Source organism: Styela clava, chromosome 1 (genome assembly GCF_964204865.1).
Source record: "Styela clava chromosome 1, kaStyClav1.hap1.2, whole genome shotgun sequence".
Classification (NCBI taxonomy): Eukaryota; Metazoa; Chordata; class Ascidiacea; order Stolidobranchia; family Styelidae; genus Styela; species Styela clava.
Genome location: NC_135250.1, coordinates 11512595 through 11535435, shown reverse-complemented (window position 1 = coordinate 11535435; position 22841 = coordinate 11512595). Strand labels below are relative to the sequence as shown.

The 22841-nt window shown below is 34.6% G+C and overlaps 2 protein-coding genes across 2 annotated transcripts in view; one reads left to right on the top strand and one right to left on the bottom strand.

Moving 5' to 3' along the window:
• Positions 1–15668, top strand: part of LOC120325376 (sortilin-related receptor-like) — a 58894-nt gene extending 43226 nt beyond the window's left edge. Inside the window, exons 31-47 of the mRNA XM_039391484.2 lie at positions 744–873; positions 1273–1396; positions 3014–3112; positions 3345–3579; positions 4320–4541; positions 5230–5409; positions 6309–6414; positions 6893–7023; positions 7748–7905; positions 8313–8423; positions 9499–9666; positions 9904–10054; positions 10357–10454; positions 10874–11061; positions 11773–11977; positions 12918–13118; positions 13743–15668. Of these exons, the coding sequence (XP_039247418.2) occupies positions 744–873; positions 1273–1396; positions 3014–3112; positions 3345–3579; positions 4320–4541; positions 5230–5409; positions 6309–6414; positions 6893–7023; positions 7748–7905; positions 8313–8423; positions 9499–9666; positions 9904–10054; positions 10357–10454; positions 10874–11061; positions 11773–11977; positions 12918–13112 (2501 nt within the window). The 3' untranslated portion in view covers positions 13113–13118; positions 13743–15668. The remainder of the gene's footprint in view (positions 1–743; positions 874–1272; positions 1397–3013; positions 3113–3344; positions 3580–4319; positions 4542–5229; positions 5410–6308; positions 6415–6892; positions 7024–7747; positions 7906–8312; positions 8424–9498; positions 9667–9903; positions 10055–10356; positions 10455–10873; positions 11062–11772; positions 11978–12917; positions 13119–13742) is intronic.
• Positions 15669–16259: 591 nt separating this feature from the next.
• LOC120348240 (angiotensin-converting enzyme 2-like) lies at positions 16260–21810 on the bottom strand. The gene is made up of 6 exons (XM_039418347.2): positions 21653–21810; positions 21076–21137; positions 19358–19491; positions 17536–17631; positions 17019–17210; positions 16260–16944 (listed from the first exon to the last, which is right to left on the bottom strand). Exons 1-6 carry the CDS (start codon positions 21708–21710, stop codon positions 16815–16817), a joined length of 672 nt encoding a protein of 223 aa, XP_039274281.2. The 5' UTR covers positions 21711–21810; the 3' UTR covers positions 16260–16814.
• Between the last annotated feature and the right edge of the window lie 1031 nt (positions 21811–22841).

The following is a 22841-nucleotide window of genomic DNA, read 5'->3' as shown; positions in this document are numbered from 1 at the left end:
GTACTTCGATGAATAACCAAAGAAAACCTAACATAACACCAAATTTTGTGATTTACAATGCATATAAAAACGTTTGAATTTATAGTGTGATCTTCAATTTTAAGTTTTAATATTTTAGAATGCCGTTTTTCAATCAGGAAATTTGAGCTGCTGATCTACCTCTTTATTAATTATTATTTTTAGCATTTCGTCGCCGATGACTATAATATGGTAACATGTTTTTCACATTGAACTCATAATTCCCCACGAGAACAAAAAAACTATTATCATCGTCATTGTGGAACAATACATGTCTATGCCGATATAAATTTAGGGAGAATAAACACAGGCGTAAGGATGTTAAAAAATGCCATGCTGACGAAAGCAATTGGCAATTGTAACAAAATGCAATCGCGCACGTTATTAGCGGCTTTTAAGTCTTCCGAAAATGTCAAAAAAGAAAAGATTCGACTCCTAATTTATTAATATATTTGTCAAGTGTCAAATTTACAGCTTTAGTATATATAATTTATCTTTGAAATTTAGATTTACTTATTACTTGTATTAACCCTATTAAAAAGGTTTAGCATTTAAATTATGTAAAGTACTTTTAACTTACTCAGGAATATTAATCGGAAAGTAACAGTTTTAACATTTCTTTTGGGGCTCCGTGAATATTAGCCAATCTTTTTAAGGGCTCCGCAACACCGAAAGTTTGAGAACCCCTGGTCTAGTGTAATCTGATGTTTACTCTCTTTTCTCAGTTGAGATGATGTGCAAAAACGATCGATGTATTTTAAAAACGCTAATGTGCAACGGCGCAAATGACTGCGGAGATAATACAGATGAGGCAAGTTGTACTCGTGCTCCATGCAACCCAATCACAGAATTCAGGTAGTATTGCAAGTTTTCAATACTCATTGATTGGCTAGATTCTTAGAGACTGTAGGATGGTTCACATAACTGCTGGATGGTATCAGCTTCCTCCTCCATCAATTCCATGCATCTGAAACAAATATCGGACTTACTGAACCTATACCCTGCATGAACTTGTAGTCCTATGAGAGGCCGATCATTATATGATTAGGCTATGTGTTTGACTTTACTCTCACCGGGATGAATATGGAAATCATACTCAAGCCTCTCGCCCCTTTGAATGATGAAATTTTTTATGCATGCTGAAATTTACATTATTGAAAAAAAAAACATGGACCGAATCTGTTGTACTATTATTACTAACAGTCAAAAGACATTCCCATGTCTACAAACTAATTTTCATTTGTTTCAACTTAGGTGTCCTGATGATGGTAAATGTATTGCGAAATCAAAGGTATGCAACAATTACTACGATTGTCCAGATCATTCAGATGAACACAATTGTACTGGATCAACCATTTCTACTGTCACATTGTCCTTGGTATTTTACCCATTGCATTGTTTATTACTTGTATTCAGTGGCGCAGCCAGGGGGGGTTTTCGGGGTCGAACCCCCCCCCCCCCCCTTTTGAATTTTCTGAAAAATGAAAAAGTTCCCGATAACACGTGCAATTGCCTTGTGCTAAAATCGCCGTTAAAAATTTCGTGTGCCTACGGCGCACATTATGTTTGGTCGCCGTTTAGGAACATACCGTCACTAAAATCGAAACACGGTTAATTGTGGTTGGAATTCCCCTTTAACCATTACTTCAAAATTGTCGTAGAAAATTTTCGTGTTATCATTAAACAAGGTTGAAAACGCAATTTTTTCCCGGTTTGTGATGATATATATATATATATAAGATAATTAATCCGAAGTATATCCATCAATTTTTATTGTACTGAAATAAATTTTACTCCATGAGAATTTACAGCAGATTTGAGGTTTTTTTAGGAGGTTTTATCTTTAAAAATAATCGGAGTGTCAGCATTGCAATTGAACGGAGTCAATGTTACAAGCACATCTCAAATTTGTCGAATTTGCAAAATAGAAAAAATACGGATCAAAACAATATATGATAGGTGACGGGCAGTTACCACAAATTTTTATTTTTATGTCGGCAAATGGCCGAGGTATTTTAAAATTGTGAATTGTAAAAAATTGTTTTGTTTTGTCGACGCAAACGCTGGTTAAATTGAAGACAATTAAATTAATAAAGCAAGACATTTTAAATATGCCCTTATCGGTCACGAATTGATTACTTTGCACAACAGGAAAATCATTTTTCGTTGTAAACGTCGGCTCTTTTAACAAGTGGCGTAATCGCGGCGATGAATATGTATTTTTGATTTACCGATATACTTCATATGCATTTTCATTGTACGAAATAAAATTGTACTTTTCAGGATTTTATATCAGTTATTGAGATTTTTCTAACGGCGATAACGAGTTGGCAAGATTCCAAAAATACGTATTAAAATTAAATACTCCATTTATCTCATATTTTTATGTCCACCGATCGCTGTGGCATTTCTGAGAACTAATGTTTTAATTTTGACGTAAGAAAAAGCAACCGCGAGTTACGTTGGACACAATTAAACTAATATATAAAGACATTTTAAAATTTTGTAGTTGTCAGAGATTGAATATTTCATGCGACAAGAATAATCATTATACGCTGAAAAGACGTCCCTTTAACGAGCGCGTAATGCGAAGACTGTTACAGACCGCAATGGGAATTTATGATTATGAACCCCACCCCTTTTGAAAATCCTGGCTGCGCGTCTGCTTGTACTGTATTTATTTCTTTAGAATCCTACTTAGAAACGAAGGCCAAAACGAAGTAGTATCAAATCTATTACAGTACCAATAGTGTGACCACCAAATTACTTAGATATGAAACATGGAACGCAATTTTTAATTTTGATATAGTCATCATGAGACAAAATATTGAGATTAAAACAAACCTCATGCAATATTAATTTCCATAATTTGCAATACAAATAAAACCTTAATTCACACTTGTCAAATTGGAAATAATTCACATTAGATAATTTTGGAATTATCCATTCTGTTGAATGTGCACCTTCTGTTATTCTTCTATTTTTGAATTTTCAGATGTTGCCATGTGCAGATTCAGGCAAATATATATATGTGACAGACAAATGTAACTACTTGGTGGACTGTCCTGATGCAAGAGATGAGATTGGATGTACAGTAAGTCTTTTTTATGTGGTCAAAATAATTTAAATCTGCTGCGAACTAATTATATTTTATGTGACATATTTATATGCATTTTGCTGCGAACAAGGCTCTGCATAAGCAACCACTGATATGTAACAAGCTACTTTTTGGAATTCAGGGTTGATAAAAAAAATTGTGAATTGTTGTTAAAAAATTGTTTCGCCCTTCGTGTTCAGATACTTAAGCATTGCTCTCTTGTTTTTAGGATCACATCATCCCATTTTTATCAGTTATCGACTGTTCAAATTATCTCGATGACTCTGCGTGTGAGAGACTTGACTGGAAACCACCTCAAAAACCAGTTCCATCAACACTTACTAGCCAAGCAAAATATAGGATTTATTACAGTGAAACTTTTATTTCATCACCAGATGAAGACAGCATGAAAAATCTACCTGCGATTTCACCAAAAATTACTGAAACCACTGCTAAAATAAAAGGTTTGTACAGTTTTATACCACTTATTGGACACGAAGTAGACGAAGACGAAGTATGGACCGTTTTGTTATTATTTGTTGTTGTTAGTATTTTTCTTCTTGTTGTTAACGTATGAAAAAATTGTTTTCTCTTTGACTACTGGACCATTGCTCAGAAATTTTCTGTGGTTGAAAATTGTATTTTTCGTTACAAGGCTATTATATTTATTTCTTTCAAAAATTTCTGTGGTCTCTATAAAAGATTCGTTTTTTGCATGCAATGGCGGCATCAAAATTAAAAATCGCTCTCCTTGTGGTTTTGTCTTCGCGTTAGTTTTTTTGGTCTCGCGAAGTCGTAGACTGTGGTATCGGTAGGCTACTGCAACAGACTGCATACCTGTACTATTTTGTTCCATATATTTGAGCATCGCTCCCTTGTAATCAATAAACAATACAATGTGCAAACTGCTGATTTGGAGCATACTGATGAAATAGATAAATGGGATTTGAGGATTAAATTGGTTAGGAAGAAGATATGTAAACATTTAGGCAATTGCGTAAGCTTTGAATTTGTGTGATAATGAGTCGTTCACACAATTCAAAATTTGAACCTGATCTTATTGATTTTACTTGATTGAAATATCCATTATGGAGCAAGCCTAACCTTTAACATTTTACGGATTTATTATTTTATTTTAATAAATATGATGGAATTTTTTTCAATCTTTTCATACCATAATCTCGTTTCTTGTTTCTGTTTGCAGGACTCAAGTTCAATCAACTGTATTATGCTTATATCACAATAAGCATCAATGGGGTCATCCTGCCTTTTCAACAAAGCAATTCGATAAGGTTTAGAACTGTTTATGGAAAGCCAAAAGCTCCGACCCACGTTGAGGCAATGGATGAGACCATTACGTCGTCCGGTTTATACTATGTTTCAATCTCTTGGAATAGTCCCAGTGGAAATAATGATGGGTTTCAAAGTATGAATAATTTTTTTTTTTGAATTTTTTCAGTGTTACTTATTGATATATGCTTCCATCAGTATTCCAGTCCATTATCATAATATGATGCCTTTCACTTAGTACAAAGCTATGCACGAGCAGCTGCTATGTGTAAGTAGCTACTCTTATCGTGGAAGGACCGAGGTCTATTGCCAGATATCATCAGTATCATAGTCTATTTTCTTTTTGTGAGGCGTATTTATATACATCTTGCACTGGACAAAGCTCTGCGCAGACATTCATGGATTTTATTTTTGAAGAAAATGAATCTTTGTTACAGTGAGGGGGTGGGTGTGGAATTTGAACCCGAGATTTTGACCTGCGATACCGCCATAGTTAATCTAACATGTTAACCACTGGACAACCGCGCCCATCATATTTACTAATAAAGGGGATTCGAGAAATCCCCGTTAAAGTTCAGTTTTGTAACCAGGTTTGTTCTATTATAATCAGTGTTCGTTTAAATTTTTTGAATACACTAAGAGGGGCCAACAATCTAAAATTATGTGGCATTTGGAAAATTTTAAGAGTTTATGAATATAACGAACAACTTATTGTGGAATGAGGAAAAAGCATTATGACTTTCAATTACGACGTCAAAGTTGGACGTACTTGGAAAGGAAAGCTGATTTTTGTATTTTATTTGAATTCTAAATTTCTTGTTCAGCCTACTATGCCAGAGTTACTGACAAGAACAAACAGAATTCAACGTATAAGATGTACGTCGATAACTGCGCTCGATGCCGCTTTGGTTTGAACATAAAACAAGGTGCAGTCACTGTACGCGTACTTGCAAACAACAAATATTATAATAGCTCATGGTCTGAACCACTACAACTATGCGTTGGTAAGTACTCTTATTACTTATCGATTTTAATCGGTAAGTATGTTGATAGGTATTTGTCTGTCTGTCTGTTAGATGCACGCGATATCTTACAAAAACGAGATTGAATCTGCTCCAGATTTTTCATGTGCATTCATCATATCTCGGACCAGAAGCCTATTGATTTTGGGCGAATTATGTCGTATAATTAGCGAGTTATTAATTAATTAGTGAAGGGACACAAGGTGTCACTATGAAGTAAGAGCGCTGTTTTGGGGGATCCCCTAACTTTTGATGGATAAGTCCTCGGTTTTATATTGTAAGAAATTTATATGGATTTAATCCACAGACAGATAAATATATATAGGTCGGTTGACTTCTCCCCCCCCATGAAAAAAAAAAACAACAGAATCCGTATATTTCTCTTACTTCTACAAAAAAAAAAGAAAATTTATTTAACGCTTGAACTTTTGTTTTTGTGTGATTGTACCTAAAAGATTCTGTAATCTAGGACGCTTTACACAAAAGTTATGTTCTCTCTAGAACAGTGGTTTTCAAACAGCATTTACGGATTTTAATATTCATTTCTGGGGAAAGGGGAGATCCTAAGATGACTATATCATATGGCGAACCACTGACTCTCATCCAGCTACCAGTTCATGGCAGATATGGGGGTATTTGAACAGATAGACTATGTTGGTAGAGGAACCCATAGTCGGACAGTGGTTACATGAACCACTCAACAGTGGCGAAGAGTCCAGCAATCCTTTTGCACATTCGAACCCGCGAACTACATAGGGTAACTATCATGGGTGATAGAAAAAGCAAGCGTCTTTTCAAAACAGAGTTTTTTTTAACTTTGACAATTAGGGTACCTTTATTACACTTTGGTATGCTGTGCTTATTCAGTTATATATTTATAGGTTGTATTAAAAAACCCAAACTGACAGCTATTCCATATGGAAGCTATGGATGCAATTTGTCATGGACAATCGAAAACCCATTGGATATTAGAATCGCAAATTTCAGGTATTCAATTTTTATTGTTCAAACTTTAAAGTAGCATTAAAAACTAGTTCTAACAATAACAACAACAATTTTACAATAGGTTTCTTTGCCAAAACCGGCTATCAATATACTTTCTGGTCCACAGTGGCTCTTTTTGCTCAGCTATGCATTTTCATACACCGTTTTTAGACATCTTTTGCTCTAAACAAGGCTTTTCACAAGCAGACATTGCTGCATAAGGAGGTACTCTAGTTTGGAAGGACCGGCATATTTCCGGTTCTGCCTTGCCTACCCTATTTATCACATCCTGAATCTTTTTGGGGCATATCATTGGTAACTTTTTTTGCCTGTCTGTCTGTGCCGTGCTGGGGTATGTCTGCCTGTGTGTGCATTGTTGGCCTCATCATTGGTGTTTCTTGTTTGCCTGTCACTTTATTTCTTTTATCTAGTGATCTGACAATTCATGTATTTTTTTATTTGAAACCTTTTATTCTTCCAGTGTTCTACTCCAGTCTGACAACAACATTGCAGATCGCAGAATAGTTGCTGCTGCCAAACAGCGTTCTCTGACTTTAGATAAATTACGACCTCAGACTAAATATGACATCAGAATAGCAGCGTGGACAGAAGGTAACTGTAGTGTCTTACAACGGTTATGTTATTTTGTATTTGCAATCTAATAAGCCAATTTTCTGGACCCAATTTTTTGTCCTGATTTCTGTTTTTTTTCTTCTTTTTTATTCGGTTGGCTTCGAAACAGAAAATACCGTAGAAGGGGGACAATAGCATACCTTCCTTGTCAGTTTTCGTGAATCCGACATTCTCACACCATGAATTCGGGATACCTCTGCTGTGATTATTATATTTGATGTTGTCGCATTTGTGTGTGCATCATGAGCAAAAGCAATTACTGATACCAATCATGTGTAGTAAATGCTGAAAATAAGATTTTGCCACTAAAGTAAACGTAGTTGAATATTGTAATACTTCTTACAAGGGATGTACAAAATTATTCATTTATTCAAAATTTACTGTTTTATATATTCCTGGTTTTTATATATTCCATTCGGTTTTGATAGCACATAAATACGATTCAAAACTGGATCTAATTTAGCGATTTACCGCGCATTTTTACGTCCGCAGATTGTTGTGAAATTTTAGGGTAGAGTGCTTTCATTTTGCTGTAAGTTGATGCTCATTAATATGGCGGGATATTTTAAATGCTTTTATTGGCAATGGATTGAATATTTTGTGAAACAGAAAAATTATCTTCTGCTAATAAAGACTGTTTTAAAAGCTGAGCTTTGAAAATTAAATTATTTCCTAAATTATCCATGTAATATCTTTTTTTCAGATTCCATGAGCTCCTATTCTGATTTTGCTACGATAAATCTAGCCGGCCCATCTCCCATTTCTCCTTACATTACCAGCGTGAAACCTAATTCAACTACCAGTTTCGTCATAAGTTGGAAAACAACGAAGAATAAAAGTCCGAGTGGATATTTATTTGAGGTTTGATAGCTTTTTCTGAGCTTGAAATTGTTTTTGTGACACATTCTTATTTTGTTTTCAAATTTGTGATTTTGGGTGCAGTCTAAATTACTGCAATATTCTAGATAAAAAATGTTATTATAATTATATTTTGAGATACCTAAATATTAAAAAAAAAACGACATTTTAACCATTTACCCGCAAGAATTTTCTCTAAAGGACGAATATCTATGAAGTTGCTTCGAGAAAATGGGCGAATATTTATTGGATTTACTGCAACTTTTACTTTGGTGAAAATGGCTTCAAACTATGATTGAATACCAGCATACAAAGCACATACATTTTTGTGATATTTCCAGTTAAACACTTTCGAGATTTAAACATTTACCCCTTTGTCTCGAAACCCTCGATAATCCAATATTTTTCAGGTTTCATGGAACGAACAAGACAATCGAGATCCAAACAAAAAAGTTACCAAAGTGTCTGGTTATTCAACCATGGTCAAACATTTACCAAGTAATGTTGCGCAAATCTTCAAGGTATTTATTTATTATATATATTTTGTTAGTTATATGTTTTTTTCTTGCCCTCAGATTTGCCATTCTGCAATTTTTTTTCATAATTTAAATTAGAAATATACTAATATAACATTTTTTATATGCTGTATTAGTACCCTTCTCACCTTGAGCAAGGCTGTGCACAAGCAAGCCCTGCTAGGAGCTACTATAATTAGAACAACCAGAATCTTTTCTGTCCGACATTGCTTACCCAATTTATTACACCCTGAATGGGTACACCCTTCATTGGGTTTGAACCCAAGATTTTGACCAGTAATACCGTCATTGTTAAATCTAACGATTTAATCGCTAGGCGACCACGCCTACTCATATAATCTGTAATATTTAGTAACATCCCAGAATCATTTAATAGTAAAAATAAGCAGCAGGCTTGAGTTACATCATCTTCAGTCAAACAGATATAAAATAATATTTCAAATTATTTTTATAAAAACTTATGGTTATAGAGCTGTACAATAACCTGGAAAGTGAGATTGCCTTGTGTTTAAAGCGTTAGAAATTTGGTTCCCAACATTTTTCTGACACATTCCCCCCTCAACCTATTTTTTAAGCTCTTAACTCCTCCCCACTACTTGTAAAATCTGTTTGCATTTATTATTTACTAATAACTCTTTAACGAAAGATTTGCCTGCGATGTCTCCAAACTTGTACTTTGTACATTTTGAATAGTTTATATTTATAATGTATCATTGTATGCTCATATATGCATAAAAATAATACTAAATGAGTAAAAAAATAATAATACTACACACACATACAAAGTAATATATTTTCAAGAACACTTCCTCCTCGGTTAGGGAACATTGCGTAAAACTCGACTGTGCTGACGTCACAGGTTACACATCCCTGGTTCAATCTCATGCTCACCCCCTCACTCAAGATGGAGTAGGATAGGCAGCCAATGTCGAACCAGCAAGATTTCTGTCACTCCAAAAAGAGTCGTTCCTTACATATCGTTAGATACCAATCTGTATTACTAGCGAAAGGCATGAATAATAGTCGTATAAAAAAGCAATTTTTCATATTTTCATTGCAGGTTCGAGTCATCCAGCCGTATATAGGTGCATACAGTCCGCCAGTATTCGGTACTCCATTGTATGATTATTCTGAGGCACCGAGAAATCTTGAGGCTTCAGCCAGACCAGACCATGTAACTGGAATTGTCAGCTGGGACAGACCCACAGATGGTGGCATTGTATCTTTGGTAAGTGCCGTTGTGCTTTAGATCAGGGGTGTGCCACCTTAAATACAGAAGGGCCAAATACAGATAACTGGGCCTTCCACGAGCCGCACACCATTCAAATTCGACACTTCTCAGACCGCACGATTTTTCATTGCGAGCCACATTTGGCCAAAGGGTTACAGGTTGCACACCTCTACTTTAGATATATTCGATATTCAGTTACACTAAAAGTATAAACTTTTTACTTTATATTTACAGAACTACATCCTCACAGTCACAGATTTGGGAACAAACAAAGCCAAGTCTATGGTTGTCAACGAAACAAAAAGCACATTGCACATTAGCCAAGTGATCTCTCATTTAGTGCCCAACACACATTATATTGTTTCTGTTAGAGTCAATACAAAGGGTATGTCTACTTGTTGATTCTTCTCGTCTAGTAATTAACTCAGTTAGTTTTTTTTTATCACCCACTTCATGGCCATCGTCCACTGGGATTTCTGTGTAAGAGGTTGCGGCATGCCATACAATGTCACTCGGAATATTACAGAACAGTTTTTTCAACACTCATACACTTTTTTTATTACCACTCTGGGTGAGGTGGTGGTGGGCATGAGATTTAAACCCAAGATTTTTAACCTGCAATGCCAACACAGTCAGTCTAAAGCTTCCTTAAGGTTAACTGACTGTTTTATTGTATGAACAATTCAGATTCGAATCCAGCAGTTACAACATTTTATGACGGCATCATTCCAGGACCTCACATTGAGAGAGCTGAACCACTCGGGGCCAACATTACTAATTATGTGGTATGAGGAATTTTTATTTTATCGCTAAGCAATAATACATTTTATAACCTTCGCTTAATTGGGTCTGTTGTGGTTTATATGTCATAGCTCTGTTTCCTAATTTTAAAAATGAATCTTAGCCTTGAAAGTGTGTGTTGTAGGTCATATTTTGACTTGACTGAAAAGTATTTGATTATTCCATTTCATAAATTCCTGGTGAATTTTTTAAGGTCATCATTTCTTACCACAGTTAAAATATCTGTCCATATCCATACCATATCCATATCCATCATATTTTGACTTGACTGAAAAGTATTTGATTATTCCATTTCATAAATTCCTGGTGAATTTTTTAAGGTCATCACTTCTTACCACAGTTAAAATATCTGTCCATATCCATACCTAAATCTTAACTAAACCAAAAAAAAAAAAAATTTCAGATCATTTTCTCAATTGACCCAACGTTCAAAAACTTCTTTGACATACATGCCAGCAAGATACAAAGTTGGATATGTAATGGAACTAGTGTAAAATCACCATTGGAAAATGCAACTTTATGCAAAGAACAATCAGACGTATCAAGTAAAGAGAATGTTATAGAATTGCCGCCTCTAGTACCTAATAATACGTAAGTAAATAGTATATTCTAGGCCAGGGGTTCCCAAACTTTTGGTGTTATGGAGCCCCCGAAAGACTATTACTTACGAAGCCCTACAATACATTTTTATAGGTATAGAACGAAACAGATTTAAAACATTAAACCGTATTTAAATGGGTTAATACGAGCTAGAAATAAATCTAAATCTCACAGATAAAGTATATTACTGCTGTGAATTTGAGACTTGACAAACATTAATGAAGTAGTGTCAAAATGTGGCAACAAGGCGATAATTCATATATGACCTAATTCATATATAATGTGATATTTGAACTCCGTCTTGTTGCATCATTTGTAGCGATCGATGTCAAATTTTATTATTGCGTTATTGCTTCTTTGGCCAGTTACAAAATTAGCCAAGTCTATATTTTTATAAGTAAACGAATAGCTCGCTGTGCAATAGTTTTATTTATTGTCTGAATTGTATAAAGTGAAATATATATGAAAGCAAACCTAATATTGATCTTTAAAGTGTAGCAAGTTTAATGATGGCGGCAAGCCTAATAGGCATTTGATTATATTGAAACAATATGCCTAATAACTATCTTAATATAGTATCTCACATTTGAATCAAAGCTTGCGGAACCCCTAGAGACTGTACTGGTGGAACCCTAGAATTTTTCTTTTTTTTTTTCAAATTTTCCAAACCGCCATTCATTATCCATTTTCATTTTAATTCAGGTATAGAATTTTCTTACGTGGCAGCTGTGATTCAATACATGAATGCGGATTCTCCCACTATGATTTGTTTGTTGATGGTAGCAGACATATTATCGTTGATACGGCTCCGTCATCTTCTTTCCCACTCACAACAACGAATATAGTTGCTGTCGCTGCACCGATCATCGTTCTTGTTTTGATTCTCATTGGTATTATTGTATACCTGGTAAGTTATAAGCTAAACAAAGTATGGAAGCAAATTTTCTATACTGAATCTGGGGAAATTATCAATGGTTATTTAATGCTCGTCAGTTCATGATATTTCAAACCATTTGTGAGATATCTTTATCCAGAGGAGTGCAAAATAATTTCAATTTACATGAAGATTTAATATCTGATTAATCCAGCAGTCTTCCAAATTTGGACTGTTTGAAAACCAGAAACAAAGCTCATCTAGAAAATACACGAATACATTTTATCTTTAAACGATATTAGATATTCATACAACTATATATCTTTATACAACTCTTGAGTTATTCCCTTAGAGCAAAACCATGTCCTAAAATAGCATTTCCACAGTGAAATGTTAGAAAACATAGAAACAATGTTTGAAATATATTAGTATTAAAACAATATTTGAAATTCAGAGGAAATTCATTACATGCAGATACATGACAAATTGACAGGTGTCTACCTGTTTGGTTTGTTGATTTGTATTTTCATGTTTGTGTCTCCATCCTCAAAGAAGTAATATATATAGAAATATCGGTTGTCCTTGTGTGAATAGTGAATAGCCAGACCAGTAGTTCCCAACATTTTTTTGATATGTTCCTCTTTGGGTGTTTACATACTCTCCATTCCTCCACACCATGAATATAAACTCTGTTTCGATAAGCTGTACAATCTATAATACATCATTAGCTAGCGACATGCGCAACTCGTACTCAGGTTTTGTAAAGTTTGAATAGTTCATAAATCATAATGCGTGTACATTGTGTGTATGCGTGTAGTACTGCAAGCAATTACAAGTTAAAAATTTCATTCCCTAAAACAATAAAATTTCTCCCTTGTCAAGAAACACCGAGTTTGTTACATTAAAACAGTGTAATATCCAATCAGATTGCATACAGTGAAGGATAGAAAAATTTTCTAATCTAATTTTACAGCAAATTCGAAAGAAGCGGTTATCGGACGCATACAGAGGTTTCGTGGCGTCACACTACGATCCACAATCAGGGGAAGCTATATTTGTTTCAAATGGTGATGACGCAGACACTGGTCTCGCTCTTGATGACGATGATGATGCAGAAACTCCTCTCATAACTGGATTCGCAGATGATGAACCTTTAATTGTTGCTTGATATGATGTAAGTGGATGTACAGAAGTTGAATTATTTTCATCATATTAGGGTGGAATGAAAAAATGAAATATAATAACACAATTTTATATAATCAAGACCCTTTTTCAGTGATGTCCCTGTATATCGGTATCAAAAATAATCACGATCATAATGATATCTATCTTACATCACAATTTTCAAAATAGAACTTTCTTGTACATCCTAAACCAGATAGGCCCTCAGCCCCCCTACAAGGCCGAGGGACTGTTCTGTGGGGGCCACGAGTAAAGACCTTTACAAGATACCATGACTGCATTTAAAGTGAATTTATTGTGATTTGTTCTTGACTGTAATGCATATATTCTTTTGCTTGTCGCTCTTATTTTATTATTAAACAAGGCGCATAAAATAAGTGATTAAAACATGTTAAAAGCAAAGCTAGGTATTTTCATAGAAGAAAAGGGGGTCTCAAGTGTTGACTTTTTGTAAGGTGCCAATAAATAAATCCCAATAAATGTTCGTGTTAGGACTTTTTCATAATTACTTGCCTATATAATATGGTACTTAACACGGGGCACAATAGAATGCAGGCTTCTCTGATACCTAATATTGAGTGTATAATTTTTGAAATACATTAATTTTTTTTTACAGCGCAACATGCAATGTCATAGAAAATTTCTGGTTTTGTACAGAATGAGATATATATATATAAATATATATTTACATATTTGCTCTGCTTCAAAACTCAAATCTTCATACAACATCTGGTTATCTGTGTATCAAACTTGATTTGACTTTCGAAAATCATAGCTTACAACTGTTGCCTTTTATCAGGCTTGTATGTTTATCGAGTATGGCTCATAGATGGGGTATGTCTTATTGGCTTATTTAATATTTTGTTCATCACAAGAAGGATAGGAAAGGTACGCAAAATTTTTTGTAAACTAGGTTCGAACCTCCAATTTTATTTTCATTAATTTTGGTTTTCCAATGATTATCATTAGTAATAATGTTCTTCTATGTATGTAAAGCCAGTTGCACTTTCTTGCTGCATGTTTTTGCTTTGACAATTTTAACAATGTAAAATTTTATCCGTCACTATCAAAAAAATTTTTTTTTGCGAAATGTACAAAATTTTTTTTTATGTATATAAATATATGACATAGATTTTCTTCTCAGACATTTTCACACCAAAAGTTATTATTTTGGAACATCTGTTCTTTTTTTATTGGGCATATTTGTTTTATTTTTAGTCGTAACAGGGGAACGTTGCCTACAAACTTTTCAACTTGGTTTTTCACAATCATATGCAATTTACTATTCCAGTTGGGTTGAAAATACGTGCTTGGTAATGCTTTATGTTAGTAAAATTGAGAACTGCCAGAGACAATGAAATGTAACAGATTTCAGGATTGTCAACCATGTAGTTCTTCAGATCAGAATATTTATCAGTAATTATCGGTTATAATTGGGTTTTTCTATAGCAGATATTTCTAGTGTAAGTCGGCCATTTTTTATTTTGTATATATACTTTAAAGCGCCTCCTGAACTTCTGAAATTGTGTATAATTGTTTAACACAGCTGGCCATTTCTGTGACCCATGGTGTAATTCTTTATAGCCGTTTTTTTTGATCTAACAACATTTCGTTAACATATCAAGATACAGATGATTTATATTTCTCAATATTCTATTATCGACTGTGTTTCAATACAAAAGTTTTACTGTTATACAGGGATCCTTTATTGGTCCACAGTTGTTTGTGTTATGCCCTCATCGAAGATTGGTACATAAAATTCATTAACATTGATAATACCGGTAATTCATTTTCTATTGTTAATATCATAGACATTATGCAACTCTTGTCACAAAGTGACTTTAAAATGATAAAACCATGATACTTTTTAAGTTTTTGAAGCACATTTTTGTTTTTGATTAGAAATATTCAGCGGTATTCTACAATAAATATAGGTATCTGCTAAGGGAATTTCTTTATAAATCATCTTTCAGGCCTTCCTTGACTTACCATTGTTTCGGTACCATACAATATTCCTCGGCTCAACACACTTAAAATTTATTGAAAAACTTATTTTGAGTGATTTTTTCTATTGAATACTTCGATCCTTCTTATTTGTGCTGGTTACCGGTAATTCCATGTTAAAATCTGCAGGAAATTTTTGCATATTCCAATTTTTTTAGATTCATCAATATCAAAAGCCCAAGGTTTTGAAAAAAACAATTATTAGCTTCTGTTTGCATTCTCCATTAGCAGTCGCATAAATTGGAATAATATGTTTATAACTTCATAGTAGATAATATACTTTCTCTGCCCTAAACAAATATACCTTGTGTCTGAAGCTTTCCATACCCAACCCTCGATATTTTTCATAATTTATCTTATGAACCCACATGGAGCATTTTGTAAACAATACATTTTTATTTTATGTGATGCAAATAACAATTGTCGATTTTTTTATTAACATGATTGTGAATAATATATCTCTTTTTTTCATCTATCTTTTGCTTCGTGTTTAAAAGCCTTATTATGCGGGTGGTAAATAAAATCCTGAAAAAACGAATTTGTTGTAATAAACGAGAGAGTTTATCATATCTATCACGAGAAAGAGGAAAAAAACCATGCTGCTTCAAACCTATGGCGAACGGCGACGCCTCCTTATACTACAGTCTAGAGCAGACATGGGCAAAGTACGGCCCGCGTGCCAAATCCGGCCCGTTTGGTAATTCAATCTGGCCCGCCTGATACTGCCACAGCCAAACTGAAACCAAATTTTTATGTTTTAACTAAAAATAGCTCGAGGAATTTGTTGAGATTGCGTATGAATTTAGTTTTGGCACGAGGGTTATTGTTTTCCACCTTTGCTTTGTAACAATGTAAATATCGTTCATGAAATGTAACTTTTCACGTCACATTTGCATGGCCCGCCAGACTAGGTGGGCAAAATTTTTGGTCCCTGGTTCAAAAAACAATACTCCTTCGATGGTCTAGTAGAGTCTAGGAATAGAAACTGGGACAAAACTAATTCTTCTGACTAGATTCGATTCTCTTCTAACTTCAGGTCTTTGCTAAGTCGCGCCATGACGAACGAATTTATTTCAGAATTTTGAATGCTGCTCTCCTTATTCTTAATTCTACCTCCACAAATATGTAATCAAGAGTGAGCGAATCATTTAATGTAGTTTGAAGAATTAGAAAAATATCGATATTTAAGTAAACAACATCAGATACAAAAAGGTATGGCGAGCCAATAAATTAGGATTAACAAGGAATTCAAATGGAATTTGGTTGAGCTCCGAATAAATGTACTTGCTTCCATCGCATATAAAATGTTTCGCAACTATAAATACCGTACATATATTCTATGTATATTCTCTATATTTGTCATTTTCTGATTCGTGTATTAACAAAACATGTTAGTTTATAAATGAGTGAAAAAAAGGTAAGAATTAAACAATCTATATTCAGCTTCAAAAATAAAATTAACTTGATGTCAATATCGGTTTGATTTTGTGCGGTCCTATTTGGTAGTATTAGTACAATTATTGGTCGAATAAACCAAGACGACATTGATACTGCTAGTATTCAATGAAGGTGGGTGATTATCTCTACGTAAATTACTGCAATTGTTCGAAAACATTCCGGTAACTGATATATTCGCATACAGATCCCTGGATATTCGAGAAATAAAAATGTACAGAAGGATCGTTCATAGTGCTGTAGCTTCTTCGAATCTATCACTTTGAAAGCCACCATTAGTATTGGATTTTTCATCAACATTTTCGTATACATTTTCGCCTCCTTCGTCAACAAACAGCTCTTTTTCTTCATCATCCTCTCTGAAAAAGAAATGGGATTGATTCATATAATCAACTTGTTGTATTGTCGAAAAATATTCATAATTCGAACTTACTTTTTGTGGAATCGAGTGTACAGAAGCATCGCAATCCCAGCCAAAATAATCAAGCAAAATATGACAATATATGCAATGAGCCAATAAGCGAATTCTGGCTCAAACAGGGGTTCGAGCGTGGGTTCTATTCCATCCACAAATAAAACGTCATCAGTTAGAAGAAGCGCTCCGTTAAGGTTAGCTTTTGAGCCTCTGAATAATAGAAACAAGGTTAGTCAATAGTTTCACATTTATAAATAAACAATAATAAATCAATCTGAAATGACAGTTTTTTTTAAGTTGCCGATGAGATTTTGTGCATCTTATTTAAATGACTATTCTCAACAGACGCTTGCTATAGGGTAGAGCAGCGTTACGGACTGCCAACTCTACTTTATCATAATCAATCTTACTCTGTTTTTTTTGTTTTGTTATGAATAACCTTTTGTAACGTGTCGGTTTTTATAAGCATTGAATACGAAACAGTCAATCTAATTTAGGTTTGCCGTGTTTTGTACTCTTATAAAGGTCAACATACTTGATTGCCGCTCTCACGACATCTGGTGAAAAGTCTGTGACTTCAACACAGCAGGAGATTCGGGGAGTTGGCTCTGAAACGAATACGTCACCCGTCCTGTGAAACAAAGACATCAGATTCAAATACTAACAAAGACAATCATGTCGGACTATGTCAGGATGGCGGACAATTGCCAAACAGTTCACAAATTATGTATAAATGTATTCCATTTGGCTGCACACTTCTTATTGAGCCCGGAATAAAGATCTGTGCGTTGCTCGTTGTCCGTAATGAAGCTTTTAAACACTCGGATAATTCCAGGATAGGATTTACATATCATCATGCTAATAACCGAATTGCGTAAGTCATTTTTAGCAGTTTTGAGAAAAACGTAAAAAACTTCATAATGATATTGTTATGCCATTGAGAGTCAATAATTTGCCATGGTTCAATTTTTTGATCGTAGCCGGGTTTAACTTAATTTGTATGACGCAGTTAGGTGACGTCATAATGGCGCACTGTGACTCAGGCAGAAATGTGTCTATGACTTGAGGACATACGCAATTTTGCAACTTTACTATATGCACTAGTCCTGAAAACTAAACATTCCAAAAAACGAATGTAATTCTCAGTATCTACAATGTCTAATCCCCAAAATATCTCATCAGTTTCAATCACATTATTTTTTATGTTTAAAAATATATATATATTTCATCAATATAACACGTTCTGCACACCCACCGAAATAAGACCAAGATTAAATATAAAGAATAAAACAGCAATGCACCCAATATAAAAGTCAACCAGGGTGAATTGGACTCGGACAGTGAATATCACAAGTGCACGTCTTCCTATACTGTAGTATAAATTCAAATTAATACGCGCTAAGCTAGAATCCGAGATGCAAAAACTCGAAAATACCTCGCCGAGGTTATTTTGCCTTTGTGACGTCACAATAGTCTGCGGTAACAATGATAATTCATTATGACGAAACAATTGCACAAATGTGCATGTCCTGCTAAATCTCCATTTTTATGGGTTTCGGAATTCTTAAAATAAAATCTGAGTTAACAGACAGGTGCGCAAGATTACATAAATACCTATTTCATAAAAAACTCAAAATCGCCAAAAATGACTTACGTAATTCGGTTATTAGTGTGACAATATTTATCCCGGAGGAGAGGAAAGCCGATATGACGGCTCAACCATATGGCGGACCACGGCCTCTCGTCCGGTTACCATTCCATGTCGGATATGGGAGCATGAACTTGATGGTGGAGGAAGCCGTAAACGTCCAGCGGTTACGCGAACCACCCTACGGCAGCAAGAAGCCCAGCAACCCTCTTGCACATAACTATCCCTGCATGGGATTCGAACCTGCGAACCCACGCAGAGTAACCAAAGATGCGGGGGCGAGCGTATTCCGAAAGCTTAGCACGATGAGCCACACCGTCGTGCCATAGCCATTATGCATTTCACGTATTGCGTTAATTGGTATCCATGTAGAAAAGAAGATATTTTTATCATACAAGTATTTATGAATTCATCGAAGATAATCTCAACATAATTTTCAGATTACCATTAAATTTATATTCGGAATTTATAAGGCTTAATGAGATCTTAATATGAGTGAGGGATAATTGAAAAACTCTATTTGCCGATAGTCATGACTTGATAAAGTTATGTTATTACAAATATAAACTTGAGCTGTCTTAGTTCTAATAAATAGATGAACGTTAGAATGCTAGGCCGAGAATGCATCATAACATATCACAGTATTCCAGATTTGAGTAAAGTATATTCAAATTAGACAATTTTGAAAAAGTATAGATAAAATACTAACCCAACATCTGGATTGGGGCATTGTGAAGCTGGTGCGGGAGTCTCAAATGCAGGGTTGTCACCGCCACAGTATTTTCTCACCGAATACGCTATAGTAGCCCGAAGTTCATACCGCTCATACAAATCGAGATCATACTAGAATTGAAAATAATCAACTCAATAAATTTAAAATAAGATATGAGTTTTTCAATCTATATAATACTAAGGCCATTTTGACATAATACCAAATCTTCTACTATTCTGACATGGGTCAAATACGGCCCTTTGAGTAATTCAATCAGACCCGCCTGATGCTGCCACAGCTAAACTCAAACCGATTTAAATTAATTAATTTAGCTTTGGCACGAAGCATATTGTTTTCCACTTTTGCTCTTGTAACACTAGAAATATTGTTCATAAAATGTAACTTATTACGTCACACTTACATGGCCCGCCAGTCTAGGTGGGCAAAACCTTGCCCAACCCTGTACAATATATATACTGAGTAGAATTTCATATGTAATGCAATAAACCTTCAAATTATTCTATTGTAAATGAAGTATAAACGCACATATACGAGGTGCGGCTAAAAAGAAACGAGACTGACGTCACAGATTGCGCAACACGATTAACCATCGGTAATCAACACTTTTGCAGTGTGGCGTAATATGTGTTCTATGTTTAACAGCTGTTTTGACACAATATCGCAATTATTTTTGCTTTTCAGGATCCATAAGTGAATGTGATAAATTTCTTGTTGAAAAAAAATGCTGTGCGAGGTCTGATGGAGTTTTTTGGCGATAGGGGGTTCAATTAAAGAATGACGACTGAGCAAAGAATTAATATCAAATTTTGTGTCAAACTTGGAAAAACGGCGACTCAGACTTTGCAGATGTTGCGTGATGTTACCCAAATGGAGATTCTTTCATGTCCAGAACAAGAGTTTTTGAATGGCACAAGCGATTTGTGGAAGGCAGGGAGGATGTGGAGGATGATCCGAGGTCAGGGAGGCCTTGCACTTCCACTACTGATACCAACATCGAAAAGGTTTGACAGTTGGTTCGCAGTGACCGTCGCTTAACAATTCGCGTCATTACCAACGAAATTGGGATGGACAAAGAAACGGTCCGCACCATTTTGGTTGACACCTTGGGAATGCGAAAGGTGTGTGCCAAAATGATGCCAAAGGCTCTTGAGTTGACTGAGGAGCAGAAAGCTCAACGATTGAATGCATGCCGAGTTGACATGCATTTTTCCAAGTTTGACACCAAATTTAATGTTAATTCTTTACTCAATCGTCATTCTTCAATTGAACCCCCTATCGCCAAAAAACTCAATCAGACCTCGCACAGCATTTTTTTTTCAACAAGAAATTTATCACATTCACTTATGGATCCTGAAAAGCAAAAATAATTGCGATATTGTGTCAAAACAGCTGTTAAACAAAGAACACATATTATGCAACACTGCAAAAGTGTTGATTACCGATATTTAATCGTGTTGCGCAATCTGTGACGTCAGTCCCGTTTCTTTTTAGCCGCACCTTGTATATACTAAACCACGTTATTTTACCAAATCGCTGCAGCCAGTTTTCGTCGTCATGGCATTAAACAGCTTGTCAACAACTTTTGTGCTTTTATTCATTTGAATTTATTCATAAATTAATTCATTTGCATATCCCATTTGAACTAGATGTCATGTTTTCGTTTTATTATATTCTAATTTAAAGAAATACTTTACCTCGCCCTCTGGTGTCTTTATAGTGATAAGCAATTGATCCGAGTTGCACGTAAGAGCATGTACTGTAAAATACATATAAGTTATAAAATAATTAGAAATTATTTTAACAAGGCAGATAATATAATATTTGGTGACTTGCAAAAATAACGTCAAGAGTTTTTTGTAAATTCCGAAACAAAACATTATAACTGTGTATCACAATCAGTAAAATAAAGTGGCGTTCTGAATTGAAACTAATTTTCAAGATGAATTTTAAATAAAAATATGAAAAAAATTCTGATGTTGGCACATATAACCTGTTATTGCTATAATTTGTTAACTTGCAACTACCAGGTCCCGGGACACGTGAGTAGGTTTGATAATAAATTTAATTTTCGAAGCAATTGTGACATCACAGAATGGATAAATAAGCGTCTTTTTTTTTCTCTAGTATGAATGCCATGAAAAACGAACGAACTCGAACTCGAACTTACTCGTTCCATAATATTTCGATACGTTAATAATGCATATCACATCAAATCCTTTTGCTGAAGTGTGTTTGAAGTTGGTTTATGTCAATAAATGAAAGAACACTCACCCGATTTCAAAAATAAAGATGAAATCAAAACTGTGAAGCTTAATTCCAAGATTCTCATAATGACTAATAGCACTCTAATTTATTTAATATAATCTGTTAAAAGTTGATTCAAGTTCTAACAGGACCATTGACCTATTTCTGTCGAATATTTGTGAAAAGATTTTGGAACGACAATAAGTGAGATGTAGAATTTAAACAACATTCATTTCTTCACTGACATGGTCATCAATGACCCAGTAAAATTTGAGTTTCTCATAAAAAGCAATTGACTTGATTTCGAGTTCAAGTCGAACTCGAATTCGTCAGCTTGGATCATCGTGTCCAAGCCATGTTATATTATAGGCTACCATCCATCAGAGACTTGAGGAGTCGCGTTAATTTCAGGTATTCTGGACAGACGTCACACAAAAGGATATTTTGACGAAAAAATGTGAGATAAATCACAAATCCATAGAATGATCTATGACTGGGATCAAATCGTCGTCGGTAGCCAAATCAAGATTAGAATTGCTGCATTCTCTAATAGTGATGCCGAGCAAGCTGTACTGTAATGAAAAACGTGTAACTACTCCATTTGGATAGCTTTGAAAAGCATCTCTTCTTCAAATTGTACGCTACATTATAAGTGATTGTGATTTTTGTGTAGTGGAGACTATAGAATGTGAAAAGATATGTCCACACTGCCACTTAATAATAATTTCTCTCCCACTATTAAGCAAGAGCTATAGACTACAGCTAAATTTTGATGAAGGTAACTTCACTGTCAATCATCAAACATCTTCATTTTGTAAAGCATTTTTTTGCTGTATTTGATTAAAATAAACGTGCTGAATTCTTTCAAAAATCTGATTTCCTTTGCATAATTTCCTGTCGTAAATTTCGGTAAACGAAAAGTATATCTTAGTCATTGTCACGACAGCTTTAACGCTTTCAGCATAATTTAGAAAGTTTGACTAAATTAAACATTTAGTCTATACCCAACCACTATCCCTCATTACGATTCTCCGAGTACCGTATAAAGACAACGCAATCAATATAGCTGAAACCCTTACAATTAGTTAACACGAGCCCTAATATGCAGCGTACTTTTCCATTGTGGATAGTGAAGCAATTTTCATTCCTGAAATTGAGTTAAATTTTAACCAACGGAGGCTAATATTGGCTTTTAGCATCGAAAAACAAACATACA